The sequence below is a fragment of the Sus scrofa genome, chromosome 11 (assembly GCF_000003025.6).
Source record: "Sus scrofa isolate TJ Tabasco breed Duroc chromosome 11, Sscrofa11.1, whole genome shotgun sequence".
Classification (NCBI taxonomy): domain Eukaryota; kingdom Metazoa; phylum Chordata; class Mammalia; order Artiodactyla; family Suidae; genus Sus; species Sus scrofa.
In genome coordinates, this window is record NC_010453.5 from 24,185,135 (window position 1) to 24,206,970 (window position 21,836).

The window sequence follows — 21,836 nt, forward strand, 5'->3', positions numbered from 1 at the left end:
GGCTGAGATACTGCTTATTGGATGAATATATGCTAAATATAACTTGTGGGGAAGGGTAAGCAAAACTGTCTATTTTAGTTGAGTACCAAAAAAATGCAGTATTAATACATTATGTCAATATTTTATATAGAAAAAAAGTATGTGAATACAATGACATAGAAATCTCTGGGATGTCAAACTAAGAAAAGTAGTCATCAGGAGTTCATGTCATGGTGCAGCAGAAACAACCCGACTAGGAACCGTAAGGTTGTGGGTTCAATCCCTGGCCTCACTCACTGTTGCCGTGAGCTGTGGTGTAGGCTGGCAGCTGTAGCTCCAACTAGACCCCTAGCCTGGGAACCTCCATATGCCACAGGTGTGGCCCTAAAAAGACAAAAGACAAAAAAAAAAATTAGAAAAGTAGTGATCAGAAGTTTTTTCCCCCTATTTTTGACTTGCTAGTTAAGATGCCATGTGACTTCCCGGTTTTGGTGGCCTTTTAATTGACACTTTCTGGGGTCTAAGCATTTTTTTTTCTAAGTGGAAAATTAGGGACCCATATTCTGATAAAAGAGCAATAAAGTAGTGACATTTATTTTTATTTTATTTATTTATTTTTATTAAGTCCACACCTGCAGCATACGGAAGTTCCCAGACTAGGGGTCAAATTGGAGCTGCTGCTGCTGGCCTGCACCACAGCCACAGCGATACCAGATCCGAGCTGCATCTCTGACCCACACCACAGCTCATGGCAACATCGTATCCTTAACCCACTGAGCGAGGCCAGGGTTCGAACCCACATCCTCATGAATACAGTTTGTTTCTGCTGAGCCACAGTGGGAACTCCCAAAGTGGTCACGTTTAAAAGGAAAGTGCATAAATAGATTCCTCGCTCCAGTCATCGCATCTGCTTTAAATCTCTTACTCCTCCTTTGAGTCCTCTGAATAGAAAACTCCTCCTGGAGTTCCTGTTGTGGCTCAGCCAGTTAGGAAGCCAACTAGTACCCCTAAGGTTGCAGGTTTGATCCCTGGCCTTGCTCAGTGGGTTAAGGATCCAGTGTTGCCTTGAGCTAGGGTGTAGGTCACAGATGCGGCTCAGATCTGGCGTGGCTGTGGCTGTGGTGTGGGCTGGCAGCTGCGGCTCCAATGTGACTCTTAGCTGGGGAACGTCCATATGCTGCAGGTGTGGCCCTAAAAAGACCAAAAAAAAAAAAAAAAAAAAAAAAAAGAAAGAAGGAAAAAAAAAATAAAGAAAAAAAAGGTATCCCTGGCCCCTTTCCCCACTTTTAGATCTCGTATGGAATATCTGTGATGAACACTAGCCTTCTCTAGGATAAAAAGAGGGGGTCACTGGAGAGTGACTCCCCGCCCTTTATACCTGATCAGAGTCCCCTTGCGTTCCGGCCGTGGGTAAGACAAAGTCCTAGGATAAGTGTGGCTACTGTAACAGGATATATTTGGGCTTCCCGAATGCATCTGGAGCTCCCCTCTTCTAATTAATAGTGCTGTAGATGATGCAGTTCCGAAAGCTTCTCTTTCTGGCAAGTGCTTCTTATTATTTGATGCAATATGGGTTTTATAGTGACAGAAACGGGGGAATGAATGAAGAAGGGCTTGAGAAAAATGATAAGACGGGGAGCCGGGGTGGGGAGCAGGCTATGTAAGCTTTATGGATGATTAGTCCAAAGCACTAGGCCTGAAATATGTCGCCTGCTGCCATGATGCTGCTGGAAGTTTTATGAGGACAATGGAGTTTCCCACGCAGTGGCTTCTCAGGCTCGAGGGTGGCAGAGGGTAGGCTGCACATCATTGCGAGGAAGAGAACGTGTATGACAAATGAACCAATGGAATACCGGGAATCTTGTCAATTCTAGCACATGTGGTTTCTGTGCCCGTGAAGGTGACCTTGACACACAAGGTCACCGGGGCTGAAGGCCACTGTAGCATGTCTCCTGGATCTTCTGAGTTGCCCCCTTGAGGGCCTAGTTCAGCCAGAAATGATGACTCCTGGGCCCCTGAACAGGCTTTGTTTTCCCCTCCCAGGGACAGACGTGAAGTTCAGGTACAGATTAGCGACACAAAGACTGGGAGAGAAATGCGACTGTCGAGGACCTGGTATCAGCAGCAGACAAGCTGTTTCAGGGGAGGGCGTTCCTGGGCCCCAGCCCTGTCTCAAGTCAATGTCGCTGTTGCCTGCCTCTGAGAGTCATCAGCTAGTTGGCATATTCTGGAAAAAGATATTTCACGTTCTTCTAGTTCCAATCCGCCTCACTAGGAAGAATAAACTATGTCGATTATCTCTGAGGGGAAATTTCTACAGCTTAATTAAACAAACATTTAGATGTTTTTTTTCTTTTTTTTTTTTCTTTTGCCTTTTTGCCTTTTCTAGGGCCGATCCCGCAGCACACGGAGGTTCCCAGGCTAGGGGTCGAATCGGAGCTGTAGCCGCCAGCCTACATCACAGCAACAGCAACGTGGGATCTGAGCCGCGTCTGAGACCTACACCACAGCTCACGGCAACACCGGATCCTTAACCCACTAAGCAAGGCCAGGGATCGAACCCAAACCCTCATGGTTCCCGGTTGGCTTCGTTAACCACTGAGCCACGATGGGAACTCCTAGATCATCCTCTAAAATGTGCCAGATGCTTGAGCTCATACTCACCTTCTTTGTGAAGCTCCCAAGAGGCATCCTCAGACACATGCATGAATCACTGGGAAGCCTGTGTATGGGCAGAGCTTGCTCTATGCTTAGTACCTCGGTTGAGTTGTTCGAACCAGACCCAGGGTGGGGAGGCCAGGAGGTTGTGGTGGTGCTTTCATTCCGTGACATTTTCCCTTTTTACCCTTACAGGCCAGAAGCCGGGCATATATGGATTCTCGAAAGGAAGAAGAAAATCAAAAATTGCAAAAGATGAAGGAAGTACAACATCAGAAGGTATTCAAAGACCCTCTTGGTCATGGCTAATTATCTGCTTGTGGTACTAGGTAATTCTGAAGGATTTCTGAACGGCCATCCTTATACCCATGAAAATCATGAAAAATTTAACACAGGCGTTAAAAATGGCGAGAGGTGGGCGTTCTGTTGTGGTGCAGTGGAAGGGAATCGGACTCATATCCGTGAGGATGTGGGTTCGATCCTGGCCTCGCTTAGTGAGTCAGAGACCCAGTGTTGCTGTGGCTGTGGTATAGGCTGGCAGCTCTAGCTCAGATTGCACCCCTAGCCTGGGAACTTCTGTATACCATGTGTGCGGCCCTAAAAAAGCGCACAAAAAAATGGTGAAAGGTGAGTATGTTTTAAGCATTTGATGGTGTGGGAGTTCCCATCAAGGTGCAGCAGAAACAAATCCGACTAGTGTCCGTGAGGACATAGATTCCATCCCTGGCCTTGCTCAGTGGGTTGGGGATCTGGTGTCTCCATGAGCTGTGGTGTGGGTCACAGACAAGGCTTGGATCCTGCATTGCTGTGGTCGTGGTGTAGGCTGGGAGCTGTAGCTCTGATTCGACCCCTAGCCTGGGAACTTCCATATGCCGCAGTGCAGCCCCGAAAAAGCAAAACAAACAAAAATGGCGAGAGGTGAATATGTTTTAAGAGTATGATGGTGTGGTGGCTCCTTCTGGTCAAAACTCACATGACGCTTAGGCTCATGGGAAGCTACGGTGTGTCTGCTATAGTTGGTGCCAGCATTTCATGGAGATGATAGAACACTTGGTAACTTCTGATCTACAAGACATAACCAATGGCACTGCTATTTTCTAAACCAAAGATATAGGATATTGCAAATAGTGTCTAACAACTACCATACCAAACAAAGCAGGTGTACAAAATCATGAAACTAGCTTAAATAAATGTTCATCTAAACATACACATAGGAGTTCCCGCTGTGACTCAGTGGGTTAAGGATCCAGTGTTGCCACAGCTGTGGAGCAGGTCACAGCTGTGGCTCGGATTCGATCCCTGACCCAGGAATTTCCATAAGCTGCAGGTGCGGCCAAAAACAGAAAAAAAAAGAAACAAAAAACCATGCCCAGCATATGTAAACTCTACACATATACAAATAAGTGAGGCATCCCAAATAAAATATAAAATTCCAAATAAAACAAGCAGTAGAACTCAATAAAATGAATGCAGAGCCTCTGAAGAAAAGAGCTTACAGGATAATCCTTATTAGAATGTGAAGTTTCTGGCATGGTAACTGCACGCAGGGTGGTGACTTGATGGACATACCTGTCTCTGCTGTGTAGGCTCAGTGGTACTAGAGGCTCTTCAACCAGGGATGGGAGTGATGAGGAGGCTGGGAGATGCCTCCAAGGGGCCACCTCATTCCAGCTCCTTTAAAAATGCTCTGATAAAGTATTCAGCTACGGGGAGACCAATATCTTCTCCATCATTTTTATTTTCCAACCTCTTTCTTGCTCCATTGGTGGTTGATATATTCTGTTATTTCTTCCAGGTTATCCCTTAAATCTTTTTTCTTCAATTAAACAATGGGCAACAACCAACAACCCAGTCTAATTTTCTTGATTTGGTTTAATTATATCTTTGCCGCACAGGGTAACATAGCGCAAGGTGTGTGGAAATCATATTATGAAATGCATACTAATGGTTGTTGCTGTAATTTGACCCTTTTGGGTGCTACCCTCCTCCCGATAGTGCTCACCCTCTTACTCTTTCATAGTTTCATCCAGCATACAATATCAGTGATTATGCCACTGAGCTGTTTTGTGCATAGTTGGAGTAATTAAATTGTTGAAAGCGATAATGCAAGTTGCAAATTTAGTTATTAAGCTACTCTCTGAGCAATTAAGAAACCACAAAATATTTTTATCCCTTGGTATTTAAGCAAAAAAGCCTGGAAGTTCCCTGGTGGCTCAGTGGGTTAAGGATTTGGCATTGTCACTGCTGTTGTGTGGGTTCGATCCCTGGCCCAGCAATTTCTGCATGCTGTGGTCTTGGCCAATAAATAAATAAATCTTTTTCTCTTGACAAAGGCCACATATTAAAATCCATGATCGATTGAATAAGCAATGTTATAGTAAGATTCTAGTAATTAGCAAGGAGATGCTAAATCTAGCATCTGTAATGTCTGTCAAATAATATGAAAGTGTTCATCTGTTTCTGAGAACTTTTGTTCTGTATCTTGAGGTACTTAGATACTGGGAAGAATGTTGTGAGATCAGTGTAGATATGATTTATTTCAAAATAACTTCTAGCACGTTTCAAATAGTGTTTTACAAAGTTTAGTGTATATATTTAGAACGTGCAAACCATTAAAAGTAGAATATTTTACAAAGAGAATGCTCAATAGATTAGAAAATCAGATCAGGAATTTAATTTTCAGGTTGAGCAGTTATTTTAAACAGGGAAAATTAAGCTTTTTGTTCTTTCATCTTGTTTTTCTTCTGGAGTTAGACAAATATTGATACATACATATTTTCTGGTTATTGATTAAGCATGTCTTTCTTTTACATAAATTATTTCCCTTTACTTACAGAAGCTTTCAGTAAAATGAATAACTAGCATGTATAGATAATTCCATTACTAGGGATTTCAATAACCGTAGAATACATAAGGCTATTTGCCATATTTTTGCTTCTCTTCCTTTTTGTTCAATCTGTTGTCGTTAGAAAATGTCCAGCTGAGGCATTTGGCAGAGTCTGTTTCCCAATGGGCTCCTGCTGTGTAGCACTGGGAACTCTGTCTAGTCACTTATGATGGAACATGTAATGTGAGAAAAAAGACTGTATACGTGTGTGTGTAACTGGGTCACTGTGCTGTACAGTAGAAAAAAAATAATAAAAGGTTAAAAAAAAGAATGACGTTTAAGAAGACACAAAGACTCGGGTTTATAGGAGGACGATACAGAAAGCAATATATTGGCGTCATGGTGTCTGTTCATGTGTTTGTTCATTCCATTCATTCAGCAAATATTTATGAACACCTGCTGTGGATAATCAGAGAGTAGATCCTCTAGTTCAGTTGAGGTGGCAGCACATTGACCTTGCTCTCTATGCCTCTGACTTTCATATTCTTCCCTTATTCTGATCTCTGGGGACAGTGTGTTCTTCCTTCAATTTAACTTCTCAATATGTTACATTTGACTCAGTTCCATCTTCTAGAAATTTATTTATAATTCACTTTCTCCCCATACTTCCCCATTTCTTCTCCATTGATGACTGCTTTTTTGTTTTGTTTTGTTTTGTTTTTTTCCCCGTGGCCGCACTCATGGCCCACAAAAGTTCCCCGATCAGGGATTGACTCTGAGCCATGCCGCACCTGCAGCAATGCTGGATCCTTTAACCCACCACACCATGGCGGGAACTCCTGACTACTACTTTTTTGTGTCAACAAATATACTGACTCTTGCTGTTGTAAAATAAAGAAGCCAACCAACTCCTTCCTTGCTAATGCTCTCCTCAAATCCATCACTTTTTCTGCTTCTACCAAATTAAAAAAAAAAAAAGACAAAGGTAATCTTACTGTAATCACATCTTTATTGCTCACTTTGTCCTTAGTGGACAAACGTAAAATCTCTAGAGATTAAATCCCTTCTGAACATTCAATTCATTGGTCTTTTTGCAACCCCTGTGTCCCTGTGACTCTGTGACATTATTTAACACCATTTAAAGCTCTTCTGGCTCTTTTTTTAAAAGTGTGTTATTCTGGTTGATCTATCTCAGAGTAATCTATCCCAGTATTCATCCTTCCCATCCATCCATCCTGCCAACAAACATGTACTGAGCTCCTACTATGTATTGAGGCTTCTGCAAGACCCTGGAACTTTAATTAGGAAAAGGATAGACAGGATCCCTGCTCTCCTAAAGTTTACTTTTTCATGGAGGAGATGAACCATTAAAAGGAGACAAAGAAGGGAGTTCCCATCGTGGCTCAGTGGTAAAAATCCTGACTAGTATCCATGAGGATGGGGGTTCGATCCCTGGCCTTGCTCAGTGGGTTAAGGATCCGGCATTGCCGTGAACTGTGGTGTAGGTCACAGATGTGGCTTGGATCTCACGTTGCTGTGGCTGTGGTGTAGGCCAGCAGCTGCAGCTCCCATTTGACCCCTAGCCTGGGAACTTCCATATGCCATGGGTGTGGCCCTAAAGACATGAGAAAAAAAAAAAGAGAGACAAAGAAATAAAACATTGTACTTTTGCTTTATGGTGATCAATCACTTGGTAGTAATTAATGCTACAGAAAAAATTGTGTTCTGATAACTTCAGAGGGCTGTATCAAATATTGTTGATTACCTACTTCTCTCCTAAAATCCTTCATGTGTTCAGCCTACTTAGCATGGTCTATGTTTCAGAGAAGTCAGAAGAAATCCGTCCAGCCATCCATTCACAAATGGTCTAACTGATCGTGGGGATTTTATTCTCCTTGACTGTGATTGGTTCGGCCACTGACATGGGAAGTATTTCCAACCAATGAGACTTATGAGAAGCCCCACCTTTCAGCAGATTTTTATCAATATGAAGTATGCCATTCTTCCCATTTAATAATTTTAAGCTCACTGTTTATAGGTCTTTTTTTTTTGTCTGATTCTAAATTTTTTATGCCATCCTTTTTTGTTAGAATTTATGCGATAATTTTTCTGTCACTTAATTTTAACCTCTCTGTGTCACTTGGCTTAAATTAGATTTCTAGTTACAAAAATGGCTGATCTTTCTCTCAATTTCATAGTCTCTTTTATTGTGATTACTAGTGTATTTGTATATATTCTTGCTACATAATTTACTTTTTAGCTGTTTTCTTTATGTTCGTGACTCTGAATTTTCTGTTCCATTTATTTACTTTTCCTTTCTTCTCCATCATAAGAAATTCACAGTGGATTTGTTTTTAATTTTGTATGACCTTTTGTGGGCCTATTTCAGCTCCAAATATAAGTCTCACTCCAGTTCAGGGAAATTCCTATTTTCCTTGCGTGTTTCTTCCGCTATATTTTGTCTCTTCCCTCCATTTCTGGTGTACGTATCAAGTGGCTTTTGGAATTTCTAGATCTGTTCTCTATCTCTCTTAATTGTTTTTTTTTCTCCTTCCTGTCACTTTGGCCTTTTTCATTGCATTCTGGGAGAAACCTTTAGCTAGAGCATCCTGCTCACTAAGTTATTTCATAAGCTTCTGTTCTCGGCCCACCCGTCAAATTTGTTTATTTACCAAAATTGCTGACTGACGTTTCCATGGCCACGTTCTGCTTTCTAAGTACAATATTCTTTCTGATCACTTCTTCTACAATAACTATATAAACAATGAACATTTGCTACTTACTATTTTGACTATTGTTTCTTTGCCTTTTTAAGGTTTTTTTTTTCAAGAGGCATTTATTAAGTCATTTACTTTAGGTATATATATATATCAAATTTTGAATTGAAGGTCTTATGTTTCACAGCTTGTATATATAGGTCAAAATAAAAAGGCAAAAATGCATCCACTTTTTTTTTTTTTTTTTTTTTTTTTTTTTTTGGCTTTTTGGCTTTTTTGCTTTTTGTCATTTCTTGGGCTGCTCCCATGGCATATGGAGGTTCCCAGGCTAGGGGTCCAATCGGAGCTGTAGCTGCCGGCCTACACCAGAGCCACAGCAACTCGGGATCCGAGCCGCGTCTGCAACCTACACCACAGCTCACGGCAACGCCGGATCCTTAACCCACTGAGCAAGGGCAGGGATCGAACCCATAACCTCATGGTTCCTAGTCGGATTCGTTAACCACTGAGCCACGATGGGACCTCCATCAACTTATTCTTTTACATAAGAAGATGAGACTAATATCAGGTCCAATGCATCCCAATTTTTGCAGATGCCCTGTTGTTTACATTACTATTGTTGCATAACTATCCCAAAATTTGACTGCTTAAAAATTAATAAGTTCATGGATTAAATGGGTCAGGGATTTGGACAGAGCAGAGTAGGACTGTCTTGTCTGTTGCTTGATGTCAGTGGTTGAATTGGGGCGACTCAAAAACTGAGTGTCCCTTGTAAGTTTTATCTCGTCTAGTTTTCTTCTACTTCTCCTCCGCCTCTTCCTCCTCCACCCTTTCCTCTTCCTTCTCCTTCTTCTTCTACTACAGGCAGCATGTGGAAGTTCCCAGGCCAGGGATCAAATCCCAACCGCAGTGTGACTTAGGCCACAGCTGCAGCAACACTGGGTCCTTAAGCCATTGTGCCATAGCAGGAACTCCTTATCTAGTTTTCTTTCTCAAATGTTCAATGATTCTTGGCATCTCGTCATGTTTCCTTGGCGACATGGCTGAGGGAGGCATACAGGATGCTGTCTTTTGCATGTGACAACCTCTTGTTCTCCTAGAGTCAGCAGGTACTGTGACATTGTCCTGTTTCTCTGAGCTAAGACACCCATCCTCCATTCACTGTTGCCCAGGGGGCTATATCAGTGCCAGCTGCTGCCTATACAGGTGTGGGAGCAAGAGAGCACACTGCCAAGCTAGTAGACTCGATGCCATTCCCCAACTAGTCATCTTTATGACCGCTTCCTAGAGCTCCTTCAGGAGCCCAGCTACCTCCACTCCAGTTTATTCTGCACACTAGTTTCTCCATATCATTTATTTTACCTCCTTTCTACTTTCCAGGAATTCAGCCTTTTTTTCTGATAGCCTGAGGTGCACTTACTGACTTTGCATAGTTATTGATTTTTTTTTTTTTTTTTTTTTTTGGCCATGCCTGCTGCAAGTGGAAGTTGCTGGGCCAGGAATCAGATCCTCGCCATAGCAGTGACCCAAGCCATGGTAGTGACAATGCCAGGTTCTTAACCACTAGGCCACCAGGGAACTCCTGGTTATTGATTTTATGTAGCCATTTGGAAAGTAAAAATAACCCCCCAGATGAAAACATACTTAAATTACTGGACAACAGAGAAAATTATTATAGGATACATTAGAAATTCTGGTGAGAGCACTTTATGGAGAACGCATGCCAAGCTGTCTCCCGAGACATGGTAGTCAGAGAAAGAAAAATCCTAACTTGAAATCCAATCAAGGAGTTCCTGCTGTGGCTCAGTGGTAAAGAACCTGATTAGTATCCATGAGGTTCAATCCCTGGCCCCACTCAGGGGGTTAAGGATCCAGCATTGCTGTGAGCTGTGATGTACGTCTCAGATGTGGCTCGGATCTGGCGTTGCTGTGCCTATGGCATAGGCCTGCAGCTGCAGCTCCGTTTTGACCCCTAGCCTGGGAACTTGGAACTTCCATCTGCCGCACCTGCAGCCCTAAAAGGACAAAAAAAAAAAAAAAAAAAAAAAAAAAAAATCCAATCAGTACTCAAAACAGAAACAAACTAAGTATCCAACCCAAGAATGTAAAACAAGAACAATAAATGATATGGAAGGAAGTAATTAAGATAAGAGCAGAAATTAATAACAAAACTTCAAGAAACAGCTGTTATAAAAAATCTTAACAGCTTGTTCTTTGATAAGGTCAACAAAATGAACAGATCTCTGGTAAGTCTAATTAAGGGAAGATTAGTAAAAATGCAAATACACAACATTAGAAATGAGGGGCTAGAACCGTGGTTGTAGAAAAGATTAAGTTTTTATTACTATAGATAATGCTATGCTAATGAATTGAATATGTGGATTAAGTGAATGGTTTTATAAGAAAATGTAAAACTCCAAAGTGACTCAAAGAATTAAAATAAAGACAAGTGAAAATGCAAGGGATTTCTAAAGTTTACTGAGAATTGCTTCCCCTTAATAAGCTAAACTTGGATAAATTTACAGGCAAGTTCATTAGAATTTTCAAGGAACAGATTTTTCTCCTATGTTCTCCAAATTCTTTCAGAGCAAGGAAAACAATGAAGTTATTTATTTGTTTGTTTGTTTGTTTATTTACATAATTTAGCTGCACTTGCAGCAGCAGAAGCCCCTGGGCCAGAGATCAGACTCAAGCCACAGCAATGACAATGCCAGATCCTTAACCCACTGAGCCACCAGGGAACTCCAATTAAATAATGTAGAATTAATATTATTTAATTATCATCTCCATGTTGTCACAACTTGGTAAAGGGACACCTCCCACCACACACACACACACACACAGATTTATAGAGATTTACATCGGAAAGAAAATTCTAGCTAGTGGGATTTTTTTTTCTCTTAAATAATTTACCAAGGCAAAGTAAGATTAATTCTAGGAATGCAAAGATGACTAGTTACGTTATAACTTTTGATATCTTATCACTGCCATGTAATAGGTCATGAGAGGGAAAAAAATTACCTACCTCTTAATGCAAAAAATAGGCATTGATAGGTTAAAATTTGTCAACTTTAAAAAACTGTGGTGAACTAGAAAGAAAAAATGTATCCTAACATATATATAGTCTTCCAAACCAAAACCCAACATTTATCTCAGGGGGGAAGTATTAGAATAGCAGGAGGATATCTGCAACTCCTACCGCCAACCAGTGTTCTAGAAATTCTAACCTAGTGCTTCTCTGTGTTATTTGATGAAAACCTTCAATATTGCATGGAACAAAGTTTAGGAATTGTTTTAACCAGCTTGATAAGACAAAAAAAAAGAGCTTATCCAGGAGTTCCTGTAGTGGCTCAGTGGGTAACAAACCCTACTAGTATCCATGAAGATGCAGGTTCGATCCCTGGCCTCGCTCAGTGGCCTAAGGATCGGGCATTGTTGTGAGCGGTGGTGTAGGTAGAAGATGTGGCTTGGATCCCGAGTTGCTGTGGCTGTGCTGTAGGCTGGCAGCTTCAGCTCCGATTCAACCCCTAGTCTGGGAACCTACATATGGCATGAGTGCTGCCCTAAAAAAAGACCAAAAAAAAAAATTAATTATTGGAAATAAGTAAAATTGTTATTTTCAGATGAGAGCAATCTGCCTGTACAACCTAACAGAATCAACCAAAAAAAATGATTAGAGCAACTGGAGTTAAATAAGAGTTGGTTATAAAACATAAATATAAGAATCATCAGCTTCCTCAAATATTAGCAAAAAATTAATTAGAAAATATAGGATCAAAAGATCTCATCCAAAAGCAACTATGTAAAAAATTGCTCAAGCTCTAAAAACAAAACCAAACCCCAGAAAATGTGAGAATTTTCCTGTGATCCATGAATGTTCATTTGAATAAAGTTGAGATGGCTGATACCCTGAGTAGTTAAATTCAATATTGCAATAACTACAGTTCTATCCAAATTAATTTTTGAGTTGGATGCCATTCCAATCAAAATTTCAATGGAATTTGAGGTAATTTGAAAAAACGACTTCTACACTTCAACTGGGAGAATAATCTCAAGATTAAACAAAAAGATTTAGAAAAATACAGATAATAACTTGTGTTTGCTGGGGCGAGGAGAGCTTACACTGTTCGCTATTAAAAAATACTAGACTCCCTTGTACTGCTGCTGTGAGAGGGGACCCCTGAAGGGCTTTCCGACAATATTCAATTCTAAAGAGTTTCTGATCTATGAAAGTATTCGATCTAAAAGACATACATCTAGGCTAAGGAAATAACCAGAGATGCACACAACATGTTATGTCTAAGATTGTTTGTTTTCAAAGTCGTATTAATGGAAACTTTGAAACAAGTTGGTCAGTGATAGAAGATTTGGAGATTTTGAAGTTGGGAACACCGTGCATCCATTCCTGTCCTCACCTATGTGAAAATTAACAAAGATTTTTAAAATAGAGTCTGGGTGAGGTTTGAAGCCTGCCTCCTTTCTGATTGTACTTTGTGCAAAGGACTTCATCTCTTTAGAGCTGCACCTGCAGCACATGGAAATTCCCAGGCTAAGGGTGGAATCGGAACTGCAGCTGCCGGTCTACACCACAGCTGCAGCAACGCAGGATCTGAGCCACTTCTGAGACCTACACCACAGATCATGGCAAGGCCAGATCCTTAACCCACTGAGCGAGGCCAGCGATCGAACCTGAATCCTCATAGATACTAGTCAGTCTTGTTACTGCTGAGCCACGATGGGAACTTCCAACTTCATCTCTTTAAACGTCAATGGTTCTAGTGGTAGTGATGTTATTTTTTCCCCCCTGACATTGGTTCTAAGGTGACAGGAGAGAAAGCCCATGGAGAGGTTATCCTAATGCCTGGCACATGTTAAACCTGGTGATAAGCACTTATAATCTATGTATGTATGTAAGTGAAAGAAACATGCTGATATGTTAAAGGAGCTTATCTCTGGGTGGACAGTTTTTTTTGGTTTTTTTTGGGTTTTTTTGCCATGTCTTGGGCCGCTCCCTTGGCATATGGAGGTTCCCAGGCTAGGGGTCCAGTCGGAGCTGTAGCTGCCGGCCTACACCACAGCCACAGCAACGTGGGATCCAAGCCACACCTGTGACCTACACCACAGTTCATGGCAACTCCAGATCCTTAACCCACTGAGCAAGGCCAGCGATCGAACCCACAAACTCATGGTTCCTAGTTGGATTTGTTAACCGCTGAGCCACGACAGGAACTCCCTGGGTGGAGAGTTTTTAAGAGCAATTACTATGTTTTCCTTCATAGTTTCTGTACTGCCTGTGTTTTCTGTGATGTTTAAGTAAATTTTATGAGAAAAAAAACTTTTTTAAAAGTTAGGAGAAATTTAAGAGAAAGTATTTCTGGGTGGGAGATAGAGAGCTGTGTGATTCAAGGACTACTGTAACTGAAAGTCCACTTCTTTATTATTTTTTTAAAAAATTATCATTGATTTACAATGTTCTGTCAATTCCTGCTGTACAGCAAAGTGACCCAGTCCTATATATGTGTATATACTTTTTCTCATACCCATCTTCCACTCTAGTCTATCGCAAGAGACTGGACATAGTTCTCTGTGCTGCACAGTAGGACCTCATGGCTTATCCGTTCTAAATGGAATAGTTTGCATCTCCTAACCCCAGACTTCCCGTCCATCCCACTCCTTCCCCCTTCCCTTTGGCAAGTCTGTTCTCCAAGTCTGTTACTCTGTTTCTGTTCTGTAGATAGGTTCATCTGTGCCATATTGTAGATTCTGCACGTAAGTGATACCATATGGTATTTGAAAGTCCACTTCTTTATATTAAAATGATACATATAACAATACCTAGTAAGGGGAAGTTAGAATAATTATTATATATAATAATAATTATAACATTGTTAATGCTACTTTTGACTTTCCTACTTTAACCCATGAGGATTTACTTCTGTGGATTTGTTTGCTCTTAATATTTTGAGGTCGTTTCCACTTTTTCTAATAGCCAAAGCTATCTTTGACCTTCTGGGCAAAGGTATTACCATGGAGAGATGCAGAACCAAAGTGCCTCTAAACTGTCCCCTGCCACCAAACTCTCTTCTGAATTAAAAAACATTCAGTAGGTGCAAACTATTGCATTTGGAGTGGATAAGAATGAGGTCCTGCTGTATAGCACAGGGAACTGTATCTAGTCTCTTATGATGGAGCATGATGCAGGATAATGTGAGAAAAAGAATGTATATATATATATATGATATACACACACACACATACATATATTTGTGTATGACTAGGTCACTTTGCTGTACAACAGAAATGGACAGAATATTGTAAATTAACTATAATAGAAAAAATAAAAATCTTAAAAAACTGAACACGATGGAGGATAATGTGAGAAAAAGCATGCGTTTTATATATATATATATATAATACATATATATAAGTATGTATGACTGGGTCACTTTGCTATAAAACAGAAATTGACAGAACATTGTAAATCAACTATAATAGAAAAAATAAAAATCTTAAAGAATAAAAAAATTAAAAACATCAGTAGATGCAAACTATTGCATTTGGAACGGATTAGCAATGAAATCCTGCTGTATAGCACAGGGAACTAGATCTAATCACTTGGGATGGAACATGTGGGAGGATAATGTGGGAATAGGAATGTATATCAATGTATCACTGGGTCGCTTTGCTGTACAGCAGAAATTGGCAGAACATTTTAAATCAAGTATAATAAAAAAATTTTTTTAAGTAAAAGAAGTTCAAAGGTAGGGGTGCTTGGACTTAATTGCATCAACTCCCTTGCTTCTCTTTTTCCTCTTCCTGAGTTGAGAGACCATCATTCTCTCCTGGGAGAAGGATGTCCTGCCCGGGTGACAGCACTTTAATGTTTACATAAAGTAGTCAAGCTGAACCGTGTCAGAATAGGCCCCGCTGGAATTCGAGCATGATTTAAAAATGACCCTATCCTGGTCTCCAATTACTCCAGCCTTGCTTTGGAGCGTGCCTTTAACTCTGAACGCATCAGTTTTCCCAAGCATCCAGCCTTGCACACACCTGTTTGTTTTAGAGTTGACCCTCTGATAAATTGCAACACAGAGAAGTGATTTCCATAACCTTGAGCAGGAACTGGTGACCCCCTTTGCTTCTTACTGTGAGCTTGGGCTCCAGCACGGATCATTGGCAGCCCTTCCCCCAATGAAAGTGGTTCTGGCCAGGGTGGGCACAGATAGTGGCACCTTTTGCAGTGTTATCCTCATTTACTAAACACCTTTGGCTGATACTTACAGGAGTTCTGCTCTTGGCATATCCTAGATGACTCTCTCTCTATATATATATATATAAACGTTTGACTCTTCCTTCCTCCTTCCTTTCCTGCCATCCTTCCTGCCCCGTAGCACATGGAGTTCCCAGGCCAGGGATCAGATCTGAGCTGCAGTTGCACCCTGAGCTGCAGCCATAACAATGCCGGATACTCAACCCCCTAAGCCAGGCAGGGATGGAATCTGCTTCCCAGCGCTCCCAAGATGCCACAGATCCCATTGCACCCCAGCGGGAACTCCGTTATGTTGTTTATCGAATGACTTAAGTACTTCTCTGTATGGAGCTCTGTCTGGATGCAGGCATGCGTGTAGAGCAATGAGAAGACACACACTCTTTCCTCTGGGAGTCCTTCATGGATGCACTTAAAATGTCGAACAACATGCAGGAACATTTGTTCCTCGTCCCTCTTCACTGGCGTCCCCTTCCTTCGAATTCCCATGTCACGTTGCTTGAACGGTGTTCAGCAACGCATTTCTTTCTGCTTCGTATCACAGTTGTGTCTGGGTCTGTCTCCCTCATTCTGCTGTGATTCCTTCAGGGTGGAGCTGTATCTTTTTTTGCATCCGTAACTTCAGCCTGCATCCAGGTGTCTGGAAAATGGTGGATGAACCCCAAATTTGTGTTGAGTAAGACAAGGCTTGACATTGTCTCAGAGGCTGTGTGGTCACGTCCCTCCGGCTTAGAGTGTTTTGATTTTCTTAATAGCCAAAGCCCAGTGCTCGAACAAGAACAACTGATTTTGTACCTGTCCAGTGAGGTATTGCACGTCTGTGTGGGAAGCATGTAAGTGAACCAGGAATATGCTCATAAAGCCTGCAGATGCATCCACAGCGGCTGTCCGTTCAGCAGAACAAATTAGTTGAAATTATCTTTCGTGGCACCAAAGGAAAACCAGCCTCGCCTTACTAAATACTGTTTGCTGGGTATGGAATAATAAGCCAGTGTGCAGTGGACCTAGGCTTTTCCGCCTACCATCTGGGGCAATGTTCCTGCATGATGATGCCCCGTCAGCTCCCGCCCCTGCTTCCCTCCTGCTCTGTGCTTTCTCTTCTCCTCCATCCTTGCCTCTGTAATAGGATGCTGGTGTCCTTCTCTTTCTGTGCTTTTTTGTTGGTTTGTTTTTTGGCTTTTTTGGTGGTGCCTGTGGCATGCAGAAGTTCTCAGGCTGGGGATCAAACCTGCACCACTGCAGTAACCAGAGTCATAGCAGTGACAATGGCAGATCCTTAACCCACTGAGCCACAAGGTAACTCCTCTTCTTGTCCTCTTTTTTTTTTCTCTCCCTGACTCTTCTTGGCTTCATGACATAGTGTTTTGCTGTTTTACATCTTTACATATTCAAAAGTATATGTCCTTGGCGTTCCTGGTGTGGCTTAGTGGGTGAAGAACCCAACTCGTATCCATAAGGATGTGGGTTTGATCCCTGACCTCACTCAGTGGGTTAAGGAGCGAGCATTGCCACAAGCTGGGGTGCAGGTCACCATTGCAACTTGGATCTGGCATTGCTGTGGCTGTTGTGTAGGCTGGCAGCTGTAGATCTGACTGAATCCCTAGCCTGGGAACTTCCATGTGTCATAGGTGCAGCCCTTAAAAAGAAAAAAAAAGAAAAGAAAAGAAAATATATTTTCATTGGGATTTTTAAATAAAGGAAAGCATCAAGAAACAGCAATGGCCCCCTGCTCAGATAGTATGAGGAACTAATATATCCACATGGTTCAAAAGTTAAAAAAACAAGCCCTATTTGTGATATTAAATTATCATTCCTCTGCCCATTTCTCCTCCATGCTTTTATCTCTAGTGATAATCAGTTAGCATTTTAGTATGTGTTTTACCATAAAAATGTTTAAAAATATGAATATACACCAGCATATAAAAGTGGAAGTGGGGAGTTCCTCTATGGCTCAGTGGGTTAAGGACCTGGCATTGTCACTGCTGTGGCTTGGGTTACGCACCTGGCACGGGAACTTCCAATATTGTGAGCGTGACTGAAAAAGAAAAAAAAAAAAGTTGAAATGGATATGTGTGTATCTTTTTAATTTACATGGAATAGTCCCAAGAAAACTGCTCTGAACCTAATTTTTATCATTTAATGCATCTTGGCGATCTCAACACAGTCCGTGCCCCACAACTACCTTTTTCTCTGTGACTATTGCATAGCACTGTTTTGTGGAGGGTCTGCCTTGTGCCAGTTCCTTGGTAATGTGCATGAAGATTTTTCCCTTGAACTTCGACTGTTTCCATAATAGAAATGTGACTCTCCTGATACACCTATCTTTGAGCGTTTCTGCAAGGGATGTATACACTTTGCATGCTGAGGGTTATTGCTGAATTGCTCTCCAAAAACTAGTTTTTCCCAACTTAGACACGCCCCCAAAGTGCTAGAATATGCCTGATTCTCCATCCAACTTTTCTAGTTTTTGTCAATATGGTAGAAGAAAAAATTTTCTCTTATTGTTTTGATTTATGTTTCTTTGATTATGCGTGAAGCAGATGACTTTTTAATTTACAGGCAGCCTGTGGTTTATCTGCCAACTTCCTCCTCCTAGGCTTGACCTTTTTGCTGTTGGGTGGCTGTGTTTTCCTTACTGGTTTATATAAGGTCTTATAGCTACTTCCTCAGGCCTTCTCTGAGTCTCCATCTAAAACAGGAATGAGCTACTGAGCCTCACAACAGCGTGTTTAATCCTCTGCATAGGATTAGCGGCAGATACTTTTCTTGCTTCTCCATGGGCTTCATTTTTTCAAAAATATAAGCTCTTAAGGCGCAGTGATTTCATCTATCTCATCCCCATCACGTAGCTTCAAGCCTGCCTCATGTCTTTTTTTTTTTCCCCAACAAAATCAAAATATTTTATTTGTTCTTTTGCACATAACACTGTTAAAACTGTCCTACGACACACCAATACTGCTCTCCAGGAGCTTACAATCTAAAACAGTCAGCATTAATTGTAGACCCAGTGATTAAGGCATTATCAAATGCAGACTTTTGTATCTTTAGATGTATCTTTTGAGAGAGGCTGGAGGGGCAAAGCCTGCCTCATAAGAAGCACTCAGAAATTTGTGCATGAATGAAAGGAAGAATCATTGAACTAGCCTATGTGTGTCATAAACATTTTCTTAAGGGTTTTTTAATTTTTTTTATTTTTTTTCACAATTGAAGCTTTGAATTTCCAGGCAGCCAGATTTATCCATCCTTTTACTTTATGATTTCTGGACCTTCCTTATCCAAGTTTATAAATAAACTTACCCATGCCTCTTTTGGAAACATCTATGGTTCCATCTTTTAGGTTCAAGTCCTAGGGCTCTATAAAATTTATTTTGATGTAAAAATAAGGGATCTTGTTCTAATTTTTCTCACGTTAGTTGGCAGGTCCATCATCATTCATTGAACTGTCTCTCCTGCAAGAGTTGAGCAGGACAGTTTATGTAAGCTATGGTTTCCACATTGTAGGTCTTTTCCTGGACTCAATCAAATTGTTTTAACTGCTGCAGTTTCAGGACCTGTTTTTAATATTTAGTGGTGCCTGTTCTCCCTCATTTCTTTTTTTCAGGATTTTTTTATTGCTATAATAGTATATTTATTTTTTTCCAGATAAATTTCAGGGTCATTTTTGCCAAGGCTGAAAAAAATGATCTTAAAATTATTTTAAAGAAATATGTAATAATAGGCATATATAAACCTGCAAAATATATGTATATCTTATTTATTTATTTATTTTGTCTTTTTAGGGCCACACCCGCAGCATATGGAAGTTCTCAGGCTAGGGGTCAAATTGGATCTGAACCAAGTCTGTGACCTACACCACAGCTTACAGCAATGCCAGATTCTTAGCCCACTGAGTAAGGCCAGGGACCGAACCCACATCCTCATGGATACTAGTTAGGTTTGCTTCTGATGAACCATGATGGGAACTCCTAAAAATTTTTTAATTAAATTTTTTAATTAAAAAAATTTTTTGACCACAACGGGCTTGTCATGGAATCTCAGTTCCCAAACCAGGGATGAAACCCAGGCCACAGAGGTGAAAGTGTCAAGTCCTAACCACTAGACCACCAGGGAACTCCCAAATGTATGTTTTGGTTTTTTTAAAAATTCTTTGTCTCATGTCTAGAGCTGATGAGTTTAGTTTGTTGAGAGTTCATGTTATTACGCTTAGGCTGATATTAGAAGTTGCTCCTCGGAGAAATGGGTTAATGAGAAATGCATGTGGGAAGGATTATCATCCTTTGACAAGAGCAATTTCAGTTTGAACTTAGGTTAGATGGGTTCTGCTAGAACTTTTGAGTGTAAATGGGCTGAGAGTTCTAGATATGGCTGTTTATACTTGAGTATGATTAACTACTGACAAGTGGCCCTTGATCTTAGCTGAGTAGTTTGGGTGCAGCTTTGCAGAAGATGAGGAACAAAAAATCTAAGCTCTAGTCTTTGTTTTGGTCTTGAAGAGCCATGGGGTGCTTGACAAAATACTTACCCTGAGTCTTTGATCCTCTGTTTCCTCATCTATAAAACAAGCATAATAATGCCTCTCCATTCATTCATCAAATAGCATTTTATTTACCTGCCTACCTTTAAGAATTGTTGTGAGGATCAGGTAACAGAATTCTGGTATAGTTCTTGTTTGAAAATGTTGAGGTCTTCTGGTTAAACAGCACACTTTTTTTTTTTTTTTGAATTTTTTAATGATTTTTATTTTTTCCATTATGGTTGGTTTATAGTGTTCTGTCACTCTCTACTGTACAGCAAAGTGACCCAGTCAACACATATATATAATATATATACATTCTTTTTCTCACATTATCCTCTATCATGTTCCATCATAAGCGACTAGATAGAGTTCCTTCCCAGTGCTATACAGCAGAATCTCATCCACGGCACTTTCTAAACATCTCATTTGCTTATCTCTAGCCCCAATCTCCCTGAATCCCATTAAAAAGACAACAAAGGAAATGACTTTTGGAAAAGGCATAAGAAGCCAGGACGTAGGAACAGAAGAACAGACCAGGAGACTGCCGCAAAAGAAACAACACCCAACAAAACCAAACAAAAACTCCCCTCACTTTTGGAAGCTGTACACTAGAGCAGGAAAAGGCAGAACTCAATTTGCAAGAAGTGGTTGGACTCAAGGGTTGAAATGGTCCCCACACAGGCTTGAGGTTAGAAGCACCTGATACCTCTGAAGGTTAAGGTTGAAAAGAGGATGGCTTGGAAATCTAAACGAGAAGCTGTAAGACCCCTAGAGTCCTTCCCCCACCACACTGAAAGTCAAAAAAAAAAAAAAAAAAAAAAAAGTTGTAAGGCTGAGGGATAAGGATGGTGGTGTACCAGGAAGGGAAGCTCGAGTTGGGATGGGGTGGAGGTAGTCGTAGAAATATATTAGAGATGTACATCTTCTCCATGGTAGGAAGCCAAAAGAATACACTTATTTGTTAAAATGAAGAAATAGAAAAATATTCATGCTTTGAAGAAGAAGATAGGAGTTCCCTTCATGGCTCAGCGGTTAACGAACTCAACTAGGATGCATGAGGATGTGGGTTCAATTCCTGGCCTGACTCAGTGGGTTAAGGATCTGGCATTGCCATGAGCTGTGGTATAGGTCGAAGATGCAGCTCAGGTCCTGGCATTGCTGTGACTGTGGTGTGGGCCAGCAGCTGCAGCTCCAATTCAGCCCCTAGCCTGGGAACCTCCATATGCCGCAGGTATGGCACTAAAAAGCAAAAAAAAAAAAAAAAAAAAAAGGAATTGAAAGCGATTGTTCTGATGAGGACTGAGGAATGGAGCTTCTTTTATTTTAGTCTAAGCCTAGTATAAGTAGTACTAGGCTTAGTGGACTTGCTATGCACATATATTAAAATGACAAAAATTAAAAGGAAAGATTGTATGCCATGGTGGGAAAAGGAGTCTCTAGCACAAAGCTTGGCATCTAAGTGTTTAATAAATAGGAAGAACGGTTGAATGAATGTTATTCATTTATTTAGAAAACTCTCTAATTTTCTCCTTGCTATTGGTGCTAGATAGAAATTAGACTTAAACAGTGTGCTTTAGGGATTAATGAGTGACAATTTGAATGACCACAGTATAAGAAACCAATCTTTTTATTTTGGAGAATGTAGAATGTTCGAAGGACTTCGAATAAAATTAAAAGAAGAAAATATCAGTCTGAACTTTGAATTTTCTGTATACTTTTTTGTTGTTGTTGTCTTTTTAGGGCCGCACCTGCATCATATGGAGGTTCCCAGGCTAGGGGTGAAATCAGAGCTATAGCTGCCGGCCTACACCACAGCCACAGCAACGTGGATCCAAGTTGTGTCTGCAACTTATACCATAGCTCATAGCAATG

General features: G+C 40.8%; 1 protein-coding gene across 2 annotated transcripts in view; it reads left to right on the plus strand.

Moving 5' to 3' along the window:
- The window catches only part of EPSTI1 (epithelial stromal interaction 1), a 99,229-nt gene that overhangs the window by 68,144 nt on the left and 9,249 nt on the right, over window positions 1-21,836 (plus strand). For both annotated transcript variants that reach the window (XM_003482896.4, XM_021065622.1), the window contains exon 8: window positions 2,833-2,916. In XM_003482896.4, the coding sequence (XP_003482944.1) occupies window positions 2,833-2,916 (84 nt within the window). The remainder of the gene's footprint in view (window positions 1-2,832; window positions 2,917-21,836) is intronic.